Genomic DNA, 15,324 nt, shown 5'->3' with positions numbered 1-15,324 from the left:
AGTCCCCTACTTGTCTTGCTCGCACGGCAGTGGAGCTGACACATACACAAAGTGAAACAGTGCTGGTGGACAGCTGCCAACCCCCTTCACTGACTTGCTCTGAGTCAGCAAGGGAAGCAAGAAGGTGGGCCGTTTCCAGAAACCTCCTGGAGCCCAGAGCCCTGTGTTAGTCTTTTATGTATAATTCATCTTCGTTGTCTATAACTTCATTCCTGGTCTGCCCTATCAAACTCTCCCCCTTGAAAAGAACCTGCTTCAGGTTAGAGCTAACCAATCTATCTCTGGTGTGCTTCTGACATTTAAAAAGTTATTTGTAAGCGATTTTCTGGTTTTGGTGTCACCGTCATCAGTGAGAGCTGAGCGTCGAGGTTGGGGAATAGCACACAGACAGACAGACAGTCCAGCTGTGACCATCCCCGCTGCTTGGTCGGATTTCATGTCCTGGGCTCTCCTTATTGGAATCAAACTTGAAGAATGCAGACCTTTCCATGTGCCTGTTTTTCTCTCTTGCTCTGGCCAACTTGTATTGTTTCTCCTGAATTTGTGGATTTGACTCCCTTTTATTTCCACCATTAGCTTTGATGCCTTTCCCTCCCCTGAATCGTGTTTTTCACCATGATCAGTAAATTCTGCACTGTGTAAGACTTAATATTCCCTGGTTTTCCCTGCCGGAGTGTACGTAAATATTGGGAAGAGAACATTTTTCTCTGACCCCCGTCTAGTAATAGTAACCATTTCTATTCCATCATGACTGATCATGACTGTATGATTTCAGTGAAGAGGAGTGAGTGGTCATGCTGGGTGGAGGCAGGAAGTAATTTTGGTTTTTTCCATATTGCTCTCAAGTTTTATATGTTTTCTCTTTATTTGCTGACCAGTACATAACAAGGACTATGCTAGTGCCCATTATTACCTGCAGGGAGGTCAGGGTAAAGACCGAGATCTTGGAGCACTAGATTCTGTAGCCCTGGGTCAGTCATGATTCTATGGATTAATTTAAAAAAAGAATAATGGCAGTCTTCTCCTAATCTGCTGGAAAAGATAAGCTAATGGAAGTACTTTTCTCTATTTTTTCCCGGCATACAGAATTTTTTAAATTTTTGATGCACTTTATTGCTTATTTATTAGTGAAAAATGGCATATAATGGGGCAAATAAGATAAACTCTGACTGAACACAACATGTAAATTTGTGGATGTTGAAGCATTGTATATATATATATAGGCTTTTGCTTGTTAGGCTTTTGCTTTAGTAAAATTATTGCTCATTGTTTGCCTAGGAATGTGTTATGTTACTACATGAACTCATTCTTGATGTCAGTGTTGAACCAGAAAGGGAAGACATGACATGAGTTTTATTGTTTTTTTTTTCCATGTCCTTAGAAAGCTGCACTGTAAGCCATCTTATAGGGAAATTGAGAAAATTGTGTTAGCTGGTTAGTATTTTTATATTTTTTGAGTAAATCATATTTTTATTCAATAGGAATGGGATACGTTTACAGGTGTGGTTGTTGGAGACATGTTGCGGAAAGCTGTAAGTAAAAATAATAAAATTATTTCACTCTTAGGGAAAGTAGTTCTCTCTTTGGCTTCCTGAGATATTTGCTTCAGAGAAATTTTACAGTTCTGTTGAAATTATACTTTAACTAGAGAATATATTCTTGGCTCTACTACCATACTATAAAACAGATCTAAATATTTTTGTCCTTAGAGACATATATTCTTATGAAAATAATACTAATTAAATACTAAGAAACTAATGCAGTTTCTTTCAGTACACATTTTATCCCAAGAACACTTTAAAATCCTGAAAAAATAGAATTTTGTGTTATGACTAGGAAAATTCTCGTATAGCTGAAGTTTAAAATGTTTTTAAAAATTTTCGATAACTTTATTCAAGTTTAGCTTTTTCTCTACTACTTTTCTATTTGAACATGTAATGAATCATAGTTTTCTTCAAAGCAGAATACCCAAACTGTAATGCAAAATCTAGATTATGTATGAAATGCAAGATATTATTAAAAATAATATAAATCTGTGGCCATTTTTATTATATTATATTTTTAAGCTTCATAAAAGATAATATACAATGAAAATGAATGCAACGTTTGTGTAGATGGTTATTATACCTTGTTACATTGAATGAATTTTACAATAGTGTTGTATAGAATTTTACAATCGTAAAACAAATGAAGTAATAATACACAGAATGAGTTTTTCAAATCAGAGTTCATACAGTTAGCTAGTCTCTTACTAAATTTTTCTAAGTCTGAATGTCACCAAATACGTTGCTTTTCCGAAGGACTCCCAGCAGAGGATCCGGGATCAGCTCCCGTCATGGATAGACCAGGAGCGCAGCTGGGCAGTGGCCACACTGAAGGTACTCGCGACTTTCCTGCTGTGGGGGGTGCTGCAGCTTCTGCGTCCGAGTCCTGTTTCTTTCTTCAGATGCTCCCTGTTCATCTCAGTGTTGATACTGCGGTGACTGCCATCAGAGCCCTGGGTAAAGGACGTCAAGAGAGTTACTCTGTTCTGATTAGTCCTTTAATCCTGAGCTACATCTTTCCTCCAGCACACACACGTCTGGTCTCCATGGCACAAGGTTCTGTGTGGTGCACCCGCAGGGGGTAGAAGAGAAGGAAACAGAGGATACGATATGGAGTGTGGAGGCCTTATCGATAGACTAATTCAGGATTGGTAGAGAGATGCAGTGCACTTAGGAGTTTCCGATTCAAACTGTTTCTCTCGCTTTATTCATCTTTGAACTGTCCCTTGCCCGCAGCTCCTCCCCGTCCTCGCGGTCCCTCCCTCGCCCACGCCCCTCTCTGTCCTTGGCATCGCTCCCTGAATTGTGACTCTTACCATTCACCGGGGCTTTGCTGCAGAGCCTCTGCTTCCGATCTTAGGCCTCTGTTTCGTTGTATCCTTTATGTTTTAAAGCTGACTCACACTTCAGTGTGTGCTCTACTAAAGCCTTCTGAGGGCTGGTTATCGCTCCCAGGGTCAAGTCGTTGTCATTTGCGTAGGAGAGAAGACAGTCTGTGGCCTGCTCCTTGCCTGCCTCTTCCCTACTATCTCCAGTCTGTCCCCACATGGTTTCTCGCACTTACACTTCCCGCGGCTGCTCCCTCTAGCCGGCCTGCCCTGTGGCCGCGCTCACCTGGCAGACATCGCTTTCGCATTTGAGGACATACTTTCTTCATCCTGTCTCTTCTGTTGGCATCCATCTTGAACATTCCTACGTCACAGCACTTGTCCTCCTGAGTCAGAACGATGCAGTGTGTCGGTCGTTTCTCCCAGCTTGCAGTGCATAGAGACTGGGATCCGCGCCTGGTCAGGCTTGCTGTCCCCGACAGTGCAAAACCTGACTGGTACGTTCCTCTGTTCAGTAAGTGCCCGCTGTACCCTCAACGCATAGTTCGCTCTCTGTTACACACCTGTTCCAGTTGTACACATGAAGATGAGCGGACAAGCTAATGACAAAACAGGGATGTAGGTTTCACCTCGTTCATGCATTCTGTTAAGTGATAGTATTTACGAAGTATTTGTAATCTGCTGGTTGACAGAGGAGAGCACAGATGTATAAAAGTCTTGGTTCCTTCTTTCTAGGAGTTTGTTACCTTGTGAAACACTTCTGACACAGTCCTAAGACCTGGCTCATGAATTCCGAATGAGAAAATTAATGATTATTGTTTGATCTCTAGCTGATCTCTAGTTACACTTGGGGAACAAAATCTTACATTTGTAACCCAAAAATTGTAATGATACTTTTTTTGCCCCACATACTCATTTCTTTTTAAGTAAGGAAATGCAAAACATTTAGGGAAGCCAGCTTTCCTATTGAAAGAAGGTTTATAATACATGTTAACATTTCATTATCAGTTAACAAAACATTTTTAAGTGGATTACCTCATTCATTTCATTTTTTGTTTTTATTTAAATTACAGCTAATATATAGTTCAGTATTAGTTTCAGGCATACAATTTAGTGATTCTACATGATTTATCTTATTTAGTTATTATACCAACCCTGAGACAGGTATTATTAAGTTCCCTTTTTACAGATGAGAAATGAAAGTCAATAGTAGTGAGTTAAATGAATGAGCCTAAGGTTTCTTTTTAACTTAACACATATTTTTGAAGATGCATTATGTGCCAAGCAATCGTTAAATGCTTTGCGCATATTATCTTGCTTTATCATCACAGTAACCTGATGAGGCCGTAATTATGCCGGTTTCAGAAAAGAGGCAGGTGAGGTAGGGAGAGGCTGAATCACGGAGTCAGTCAAGCAGGTGGAAGTTCTGGAGCTGAGACTGCAGCTCAGGCCTTCTGACACCAAAGTCAAAGCCTTCAGTATTTGATTTTCCAACTACCGTGTTTTCCTTCTCTGTCTCCCAGGACTCCCCGTCTTCCTCCCTGCATTCCCGAGTGGGAGGTGGGTGCTGAGGGTGGGGCGTGGGCCGCGGTTCTGGAGCCCAGCTGCCCAGGCTTCTGTCCGTGTTCTGAACTCAGGCCACATGGGCGCTTCTGTGGGGAGGGGGCGCGAGCCGACTGTCCTCGGAATCTGTGTGTTTCTTCTCTTTCCTTCCTCCCTGCTGTGTATGGTGGCTGCCTCAGGGTGGTGACACGTGCTGAAAACCGCCAGATGGCTCGCGGTGACTGACGGGTGACTGGCGGGTGACCCACTGGTGGCCCACCGCATCGTGCGGAATGTGAAAGCCGATCACCTCACGCAGTGTGTTCAGCCCCCCGATGAGGTAGCTGCTGGTACTGTCCTCGCTTGTTGGATGCGAAGACCAGGCACAGAGTGACATGGTCAATTAGAAGCCGGGCCAGGATTTGAACCCGGGCTCGTTGCGGCAGAGTCTGAGGCTCCCGCAGCTGCGGATGGTCTGTTCGCCTGGGAGTCCAGTTAGCGCAGGCTGCTTTGTCGTCAGTTGGCTTCTCCTGAGTCGGGCCCCTCGTGCTTCGTGTCTGCGACGGGTGGGCACTGCGCCTTTGGGGGCCAGGTCGGGGCTGTCAGTCGGGACAGGCTGCACCGGCCGAGCCCACCTGCGCGCGGGGACTCCTGACAAGTACTGGTGTGCGGACTGGGGGGTTCCACGCTGGGCCCAGACTCCAGCGGAACAGACACGCCGCCACGCTGCCTCAGATTTCTGGCCGGAAATGGTGATTACACGCCGCGCAGCACGTAGAGGCAGCAGTGGGCGCTTACACACCAACAGCCACTGGATTTCACAGGCGGCCATCAGGGGTTCTCCTCATAGGCTTAGATCACTTATTACAATATTTGAAGTGAAATGTACTTATTTTCTATTGTATAAGTTTAATTTTAGTTAGGTTCCCTCACGAAATTTGGGCAATATGATGGGTTATTTAGGGATGAGTAGAGCTACTTGGATGACGCATCCCTGAGCACTTGGCTCCGGGCCGTGATACGTGCCGTTCTAGTGTCCGCACATGCACCGGTCTTCCCAGTGCGCCACTGTTTCCGTGACCCTTCTCCCTCTCTCCTGCCGCACATCGCTGACCTTGCAGTCCAAAGTTGGCGAGAGTTTGGAGGAGAGGCTGCCAGAGGGAAGAGGGACAGGCAAGATGGGTGAAGTAAGGGAAGGAGTAAGTCACGGAAACAGCAGGCACCGCAGAGGGGTGTGGTCGGGTGAGGCCATGGTGTTCCGTGGGGCCAGGTGACGCTACTGTGGTGACGCTGCGGAGCCCCGCAGCGTTTAGAGATTTGGATCACCGTGTTGTTTATCTGAAACTGATGTAGCATATATACTCCAAAAAATTATACTAAGAAATTCTTCTCTAATGGGCAAAAGACTGGAACAGACATTTTTGTGAAGAAGGCATACAAATGGCTGACAGATGGACAAAAAAAGGTGCACACACACACACACACATGCACATACACATGCATATACGCACACATATGCACGTGTACACGTACACACACACACACACACACACACACAGACACACCCCGGGTCTGCTTGTCGCTCACCGCTCAGTGTCATGTCTGTGTTTCAGATCGCTCTCCCCAGCCTGTACCAGACCCTCTGCTTCGACGACGTGGGTCTGTGGCGGACCTACTATCACAACTCCGTGTGTGAACAAGAGTTCCCGTCTATTCTGGCAAAGAAAGTGTCCTTGTTTCAACAGGTGAGTTTGCTAACTGCCTCAGAGTACCTGGCGTCTGTCTCACTCTGAAGCTGTTTACAGGAGGGCTCTGCCTTTGGGGGTCATGTCACGTTGCCTTGGGGAAGGGCCTTGTGCCTGTGCCATTCCCCTGGACATGGAGTCCCCACAGAGTGGCTGGTGGGACCCCTCTGCCTCCGCTTGAGGGTGTCTGTGCTCTAGAGACCAAGTCTGAGAGAAGGGGCTTCAGGTGTAGTTTGCACAGGCTTGCCCCTCACCTCCCGGGACCGTGTCTCCAGAAAAGGCCTCGGGGCACGTGGCAAGGTATTTGCCCCCCTCTAGCCCATGCAGGCCTTCAGGGCAGAGGCCGAGTGCCAGCAGGCGCCCCGGGGACGGGTGTCTGGGCCTGTGCCCCTCCATGTGCCTCTCTTCTCTTGGCTCCCAGTGCTCCTGTCCTGCCCACGTCGCTGCGGGGAGTGACACTTTACCAAGGGTGGCTTCAAACAAGAAGGAAACAAAACCAAGAGAAACTACTTGATAACTTCAACATCTAGGGAAACACATAATTGAGCATAAGAAGAGTGATGTGAAAATTTTAGGCAGGGTTTGGGGGCCTCTGTTGTCCTGTCATCAGAAAGCCCTTACATAACCCTTGTTTCACCGGCTGAGCGGCCCCTTGTGAGATGCAGAAGACACAGCTCACCCGTGACCACTACTTGCTCGCGGTGGCTTTTGATGAGAAGTTGGAGGAAATCAGTGCATTTTAGTAACATTTTCGCTCTTAAACACATAGCATTTTGTGTAAGTAAATAGTGGGACGATGATCGGTGTGGACATATCCCCGCGGGAAGATTTGTTCGTTCAGTAACAGTGACGCTGGTGTGAAATGTCCAGGGTTCTGTGTTTAACCTTCCCTGCGCTTTGTCGGCAGGTGCTGGTGGTGCAGGCGCTGAGGCCAGACCGACTGCAGAGCGCCATGGCTCTGTTTGCCTGCCGAGCTCTGGGTAAGTCCCCGGCTGCAGCCAGGCCACTGGCCGCAGGACCTTGGCTCCCGCAGACGTTTTGTTTATGCTGACCTTGGTTTAGAAGATTAGATCTTTTCTTTCCTTCTGCTTATCTTCAAAACTCTACTGGATGTGATTGAACTTAATGTTGTGTTAGGTCTGATGCATAGTTGAGATCCTGTATTTACTTATGGTGTTTGAAATTTACAGAATTATTGTATGGTGAAAGCCCTTTAGGCATTAATACATTTGTTCTTAGTTAGGACTTAAAAGCAGGGAATCAATGTTTGACTTAGATAATTAAAGTAAAACAAAAAAATAACCACAGTCTTGGCCGGGGGGCTGGGGAGGCTTCAAAATGAATTATTTTTTTCTCCAAACAAAAAGTGAAGTATTTGTTTGTCTTTCGGGTTATAAGCTGTGCAATCCATTTTTTAAATCTCTGATAGTCTTATCAGAAAGAATTAAAAGTTACTCATTTTTAAATAAACTATACTTTGTTTTGATTTGCTCAAGAGAATTTGGAAAAATGACGTTAAGGTGAGAGAGTTTGACTTCTTCATTGCCAATTTGGATACCTTTTATTTCCCTTTGTTGTCTGATTGCTGTTGCTAGGGCTTCTAACACTATGTTGAACAAGAGTGGTGAGAGTGGGCATCCTTGTCATGTTCCTGATCTCAACGGGAAGGATGCAAGCTTTTTCTCATTGAGGATGATATTTGCTGTAGGTCTGTCATAGATAGATTTGATGAAGTTCAGGAATGTTCCCTCTATCCCTATACTTTGAAGCATTTTAATCAGGAACGGATGCTGTATCTTGTCAAATGCTTTTTCTGCATCGATGGAGAGGATCATGTGGTTCTTCTCTCTGTTCTTATTAATTTGTTCTATCACATTGATTGATTTGCGAATGTTGAACCATCCTTGTAGCCCAGGGATGAATCCCACCTGGTCATGGTGGATAATCTTTTTAATGTGCTGTTGGATCCTGTTTGCTAGGATCTTGTTGAGAATCTTAGCATCCATATTCATCAGTGATATTGGTCTGAAATTCTCCTTTTTGGTAGAGTCTTTGCCTGGTTTGGGGATGCTGGCTTCATAAAAGGAGTCTGGAAGTTTTCCTTCTGTTTCAATTTTTTGAAACAACTTCAGGAGAATAGGTGTTATTTCTTCTTTGAAAGTTTGATAGAATTCCCCAGGGAATCCATCAGGTCCTGGGCTCTTGGTTTTTGGGAGGTTTTTGATCACTGCTTCAATCTCACTGCTTCAATCAGATGACATGATTCTTTTTTTTTTTTTTTAAATATTTTATTATTTATTTGACAGAGAGATCACAAGTAGGCAGAGAGGCAGGCAGAGAGAGAGAGAGGAGGAAGCAGGCTCCCTGCTGAGCAGAGAGCCTGATGCGGGACTCGATCCCAGGACCCTGAGATCATGACCTGAGCCGAAGGCAGTGGCTTAACCCACTGAGCCACCCAGGTGCCCCGACATGATTCTTTATATGGAAAACCCAAAGGCTCCACCCCCAAACTACTAGAACTCCTACAGCAATTCAGTAACATGGCAGGATACAAAGTCAATGTACAGAAATCAGTGGCTTTCTTATACACTAACAATGAAAATACAGAAAGGGAAATTAGAGAATCGATTCCATTTACTATAGCACCAAGAACCATAAGATACCTGGGAATAAACCTAACCAAAGAGGTAAAGGATCTGTCCTCGAGGAACTACAGAACACTCATGAAAGAAATTGAAGAAGACACAAAAGGATGGAAGACTATTCCATGCTCTTGGATCGGAAGAATAAACATTGTTAAAATGTCTGTACTGCCTAGAGCAATCTGTACTTTTAATGCCATTCCAATAAAAATTCCACCAGTATTTTTCAAAGAGCTGGAGCAAATAATCCTAAAATTTGTATGGAATCAGAAGAGACCCCGAATTGCTAAGGAAATGTTGAAAAACAAACAAACAAAAAAACTGGTGGCATCACGTTACCTGATTTCAAGCTTTACTACAAAGCTGTGATCACCAAGATAGCATGGTACTGGCATAAAAACAGGCACATAGACCAGTGGAACAGAGTAGAGAGCCCAGATATGGACCCTCAACTCTATGGTCAAATAATCTTTGACAAAACAGGAAAAAATATACAGTGGAAAAAAGACGGTCTCTTCAATAAATGGTGCTGGGAAAACTGGGCAGCTCTATGTAGAAGAATGAAACTGGACCATTCTCTTACACCGTACACAAAGATAAACTCAAAATGGATAAAAGACCTCAACGTGAGACAGTAGTCCATCAGAATCCTAGAGGAGAATATAGGCAGTAACCTCTTCGATATCAGCCACAGCAACTTCTTTCAAGATATGTCTCCAAAGGCAAAGGAAACAAAAGCGAAAATGAACTTTTGGGACTTAATCAAAATCAAAAGCTTCTGCACAGCAAAGGAAACAGTCAAGAAAACAAAGAGACAACCCACGGAATGGGAGAAGATATTTGCAAATGACAGTACAGACAAAAGGTTGATATCCAGGATCTATAAAAACTTCTCAAACTCAACACACACAAAACAGATAATCATATTAAAAAACGGTCAGAAGATATGAACAGATATACTTCTCCAATGAAGACATACAAATGGCTATCAGACACATGAAAAAATGTTCATCATCACGAGCCCTCAGGGTGATTCAAATTAATACCACATTGAGAGGGGCGTTAAAGCCTCTGCCTTCGGCTCAGGTCATGATCCCAGGGTCCTGGGATTGAGCCCCGCATCGGATTCTCTGCTCAGCAGAGACTCTGCTTCCCTTCCTCTCTCTGCCTGCCTCTCTGCCTGCTTGTGATCTGTCTGTCAAATAAATAAATAAAATCTTTAAAAAGAAAAAAAAAAACCTAATTGAGATACCACCTTTCACCAGTTAGAATGGCCAAAATTAGCAAGACAGGAAACAACATGTGTTGGAGTGGATGTGGAGAAAGGGGAACCCTCTTACACTGTTGGTGGGAATGCAGGTTGGTGCAGCCACTTTGGAGAACAGTGTGGAGATCCCTCAAGAAATTAAAAATAGAGCTTCCCTATGACCCTGCAATTGCACTCCTGGGTATTTACCCCAAAGATACAGATGTCGTGAAAAGAAGGGCCATCTGTACCCCAATGTTTATAGCAGCAATGGCCACGGCTGCCAAACTGTGGAAAGAACCAAGATGTCCTTCAACGGACGAATGGATAAGGAAGATGTGGTCCATATACACTATGGAGTATTATGCCTCCATCAGAAAGAACGAATACCCAACTTTATAGCAACATGGATGGGACTGGAGGAGATTATGCTGAGTGAAATAAGTCAAGCAGAGAGAGTCAATTATCATATGGTTTCACTTATTTGTGGAGCATAACAAATAGCATGGAGGACATGGGGAGTTAGAGAGGAGAAGGGAGTTGGGGGAAATTGAAAGGGGAGGTGAACCATGAGAGACGATGGACTCTAAACAATCTGAGGGTTTTGAAGGGGCGGGGGATGGTAGGTCAGGGCACCAGGTGGTGGGTATTGGAGAGGGCACGGATTGCATGGAGCACTGGGTGTGGTGCAAAAACAATGAATTCTGTTACACTGAAAATAAATAAAAAATAAATATTTAAAAAAAAAAAACTACGTTAAGGAAAGGATCTGTAAAGAGTTTTAGTTGAAATACAAAGTCATCCAAGAGTAGTGAATCTTTATTCTAAACCACAGGAGTTTGGAAATGAAAAATCTGGAATAAGTAGAAAAGCATACTGACATTTTTTTTCTAGAAGTTCTCCATTTCTTTTAACATTTTACCCATCTATGAAATTTTATGTGGATATTTTTATAACTTTTACTGTTATGTATGTTTTCATTAAATTATAATTTATCATATGAGCAAGCTTAGCACAGAATTTCAGGAAATTGAAAACAATATACTGGGTTTTCCATGCTCCTCCATGGAAACTTTGCTCAGTAATCCCTGTCGTGCTGTCTTATGACACTGTTGGAGTAGACCACAGTGGTCGTCTTTTGAGAGGTCGTCCCAGCCTCACTGCTCCCACTCTCTCGTGTCCTCTCAGACATCTGCATCTCCTGACGGCTTACACTTGAGCTGCCCCTGTTACACCCTGCACCCCCGTCCGCTCGCGTCACCCCAGGGCAGCGCTCTGAGCGGCTGTGTCTAAGTGTCGGTTTAAAGGCCGGGAGACAGAACCCCACAGCTAGCAAGTGGCAGGACCCAGACCCAGCTCCATAGTTCGTCTTCTTGCTAAATCCTGAAGGGTCACATTTTTCTCAGTTTAGAGGGATATTTTTGGCAAGTGCTCACGGAAAGCTGTGTCCTTAACCCTTACGTGATCCCTCACACACAGATGTCCCCACCCTCACCAGCTAGACTGGTTTCCTGGGGCTTTGGTAAGCATCATACACAGGCAGGCTTCAAGCAACAGAAGTGGTCGGCTCCCGCCTTTGGAGGCTGGAAGTCCAAAATCTGCGTCCCCGCAGGCCGTGCGCCCTCCGAACCCTGTCGCAGAACCCCTTCCTGCCTCTCCTGGGATCCTGGTAGCTTGCTGGCAGCTGCTTCGTCCGAATGGCATTTTCCCCACATATCTCTCTCCTGACATGTCTCATGTCTTACGGGCCCTGCCCCAGGAAGACCTCCCCAGAAGCTAAGTGGTTCTGTCTGGGTGACCCTGTTTCCATGTCGCGTCATGTCATGTTCTGAGCTATTGCAGTTGCGACTTCGGCTTCTCTCCTGGGGGCGGGGGGCAGTGTTCGGCCCGCACTGTGGCCGTCTTCTGCTTCGCCCTCTGGTAGGACACGCATGTGCACGTTGTGCAGCCGTTTCGAGACTCCCATGAGCCCGGTCACTTGGTGGGCTGCTGGTGGGGGAGTGGAGAGCTTCTGCCGCTGCCCTGGGCCTCCCTTTCCTTACACACGAGGAGCAGTGTCTCCCTGTTTTTGGCAGAACTTCTGTCTCCTGGGTTGTCTTTACTGCCGTCTGGCAGAATGTCTGTGCGCCCAGCTCCTGGTTGCGAGTGCGGGTGCCCCTCTCGGAGTCACTCCAGCGCAACAGGGGAAAAGTCCCAACCAGGACTCAGAAAGGAAGGTGCGGGGCAGGGCTCTGCACCCACGGGGCTCATGGACTCTTTCTTGGTCTCAGTCCTGCACGTTCTCCCTCCGTTCATCTTCCCTCTTTCCTCTTCTCCCTCCGTCTTTGTGTCCCCGTTCTCTTTCCTGCACGTGTGTTGCCCTTAGTCTCAGGGTTCGTGTGTATCCTGGGCATCAGGCTGCCAACCTCCTTGTGATGAAGGAGAACTTTCCCTCCCAGCCTCACCTGAGTCCCAGGAAGGATTCTGCTCTGCTCGACTTGGGTGACATGACCTTTTCTGCAGCTAATCTCGCCAGAAGTACATGAAACAGCAATTTGTCCCCCAGAAGCCGGGGGGGGGGGCTGCTCCCAGAAATGAGGGGAGAGCTGCTGGTCCCAGATGGGAGGCCTTCTAGTCGGCGGGCTTGTGGTTTGCCCCAAGTGCTTCTCGTATTCACGCAGTTGTGTAGTCCAACCATTCACATATAAAGGGCATTTTGAGAGTCTGACTCCTTTAAGAGTCACAGATGCCGAGCTGGTGGATCTGGAAAGTGAGGTGTTGGCTAGCAACGATGTTTGTGTCCATGTCAAAAAATACTCAGGAGCACACTTTCTCTTGTGACAGTTAACTTGTTGCCAAACGTCCACACGGCTGGTAAGTAGTACTGGGTGGTTGGCGTATTATTTAATAAATATGAAATCTGTTCCTCTGTTTGCCACTGAGAAGTTAGCTGGTGAAAGTAGCCTGTTACCAACATTTCTGAGAAAACAGAGGCAGGGAGACAGGAGTTCTGCACTTCCCGTCCTCCAGTCTTCCAAGGGTTCTGCTCGCCCTTCTGTTAGAGGGATGGCCTTGCTCCCATCAACGACCAGCCTGGCTGCTCCTTGTGTTTTATTCCTGCCCTTATCCCCTCTCCAGCAACCTGACCTGTGTTCCAGTCATCCTCTCTCAGCCTGCTCCTGCAGTGTGTCCCTCAGGGGAGAGAGCAGTGACCCAGTCCCTCGGTGCTCCCCCCGCGTCCTGTCGGCTCCCTCTGTGGCCAGTCCTCATGGCCCCACAGACTGTGCCCCTTCCATTCAGTGGTGTCTTCTGCTGTGTTGCTGCGTCCCACACTGTGTGCCATAATGACGACTGTGCCCTTGGCTTATTTCGTGTGTCAGTGGCTTCCTTTAAACGCCCTCCACTTTCTTGTCTTGGTGATTTTGTTTCTTCTTTCAGGCCTCAGCCCTTTCAGGCTCTCGTTGTCATTTCCCTGTACTGGCTGTTTCTCTGCGTGTCTCTGAAATGTTGGCCTCTTCTTCTTTTCACTTCGTTCTCTCTCTAGGTAAATCCCCCCGTCCCTGGCTTGCAGGGTCATCTGTGAATGACTGACTCTTCGATCTCCTGTTTTCAGCCCTGACCTCTTCCTGGAATTCTAGACTCGTATACCCGAGTGCCTGGCCGATGTTTTCCCATTAGTGCCGTCCTGCCGGTTTATCAGGACCAGCCCAAGCTCTTGACACAGCTACACTAGCACCCACTCCGTTGCTCCTGCCAGACACCTGAAAGAAACGCCTTTTCTTTGTTCTTTTCTTCCTTACTCCAGCGGGTTCTTTCGACTCGGTCTCTAAAATTTGCTCAGTTAATTTACTTTGTGTCATTTGCTGCCCGCTGAATGCACGCCGTTATCCTCACCCCAGTCACCGCTGTAGCTTTGACTCTGCCCTCGGAACGTGCTGGGAACCCACTGCTCACGTCGCCCCTGCCATCTGCTCACTCTGTTTACGCCAAGTTTGCTAAGTGGGGTTATTGCTCTGTGGGCCTCTCTACTTGCCCACTCCCAGTTTGTTCTCAGCGTAGCCTCCAGAGCGCCCTTAGAAGTACAGGTGAGCTCTTACCTCTCCTCAGTTCCAAGTCTTGTGAGGGCATCTCACCCTTCCTGAGTCCTTACCTTGTCTTAACGGTCTGACGTCTTTCAGTCTTTTGTTCCGGTCTTAGGTTTCATCTCCGTCCACTCCCACCCTCTTTTTAATCTTTTCCAACCATGATGGCCCTTTCCCCCTGTTCTTCCAGAGCCTCCACCCTGTTTCTGCAGTTTCAGGACTTACTGTTCCTTCTTCCAGGAGTGCTCTCTCCCTCCCCCATTATCTTCCCCAGTTCTCTGCTCAGATGTCATTTTTCCAGTGTCAGTTTCCCTGAGGTCTCTCTGTGAAAGAACGTACTCTGACTCCTTTACCTTGTTTGTTTTTCTCCAGAACTATGACGCCCGTGAATTGTCGGGCCTCCAACTGGAGCATAAGCCACGTGAGGGCACATATTTATGTGGTCTCTGGTTGTACCGCAGGACTTAAATAGCTTCTGGAATGGAGGGGCTAGAAGTGTTTGCTCCTAGTTGGTCTCCCTCCTTGGGTGCTTGCTTCCTTTCCAACCCATGCTCTTCATACAGCTGTGTGGTCTTTAAAAAATTGAAACCAAATCATCTCCATGTTTGAACAAGATCTCCAAAATCTTCCCAAAACGCTTAGAATAAACTCTGGAGTCCTTCCATAAGCTGACAAGACTCTGCTTGCTTGTCTGTCGCCATCCGGGGCTATTCTTGCTGGCCCCCTTGTGCCAGTGGTCAGAACCCCCGCAGTACTCGCACGGTCCGCGGCTCTGCGCTTTCCCTCCTGTGTTTGCGTCCCTTCCTGGAGACTTTATTCAATGCAGGGATATCTTCCAACGACCGGAATAATAGTTCTTAGTTCTCCAGTAGTAAAGATTATTATTTCCTTTAATACTTTTTTTTTTAGAAAAAAGTCATCTTATTAAAATTCAAATATAATTAGCATACGGTGCTGTATTAATTTCAGGGGAAAGATACAGTGATTCACACTTGCCTGTGACACCTGTTGTGATGAGCACCAGGTATCGCCTGGACATGCTGAACCCTTTTTTCTCTTAATGGGGAGCTTCTCTCTGTCGTTCAGATGCCAGCTCACAGTACTGCGGTTGCAGACAGGTCCTTCTGGGCCACCGAAGAGTGGCAGCACATCAGCCTGCTTTATTTTATTTTAGATTTTATTTATTTATTTATTTGACACACAGAGAGAGATCACA

At 46.2% G+C, this 15,324-nt stretch overlaps 1 protein-coding gene across 6 annotated transcripts in view; it reads left to right on the top strand.

Moving 5' to 3' along the window:
- Positions 1 to 15,324, top strand: part of DYNC2H1 (dynein cytoplasmic 2 heavy chain 1) — a 256,601-nt gene that overhangs the window by 132,836 nt on the left and 108,441 nt on the right. For all 6 annotated transcript variants that reach the window (XM_059418474.1, XM_059418477.1, XM_059418470.1 and 3 more), the window contains 4 exons: positions 1,482 to 1,532; positions 2,301 to 2,378; positions 6,028 to 6,159; positions 7,067 to 7,139. In XM_059418474.1, the coding sequence (XP_059274457.1) occupies positions 1,482 to 1,532; positions 2,301 to 2,378; positions 6,028 to 6,159; positions 7,067 to 7,139 (334 nt within the window). The remainder of the gene's footprint in view (positions 1 to 1,481; positions 1,533 to 2,300; positions 2,379 to 6,027; positions 6,160 to 7,066; positions 7,140 to 15,324) is intronic.

Source organism: Mustela nigripes, chromosome 1, assembly GCF_022355385.1.
Source record: "Mustela nigripes isolate SB6536 chromosome 1, MUSNIG.SB6536, whole genome shotgun sequence".
In the NCBI taxonomy this organism is placed as follows: Eukaryota; Metazoa; Chordata; class Mammalia; order Carnivora; family Mustelidae; genus Mustela; species Mustela nigripes.
This window is presented reverse-complemented; position numbering and strand designations above follow the sequence as displayed.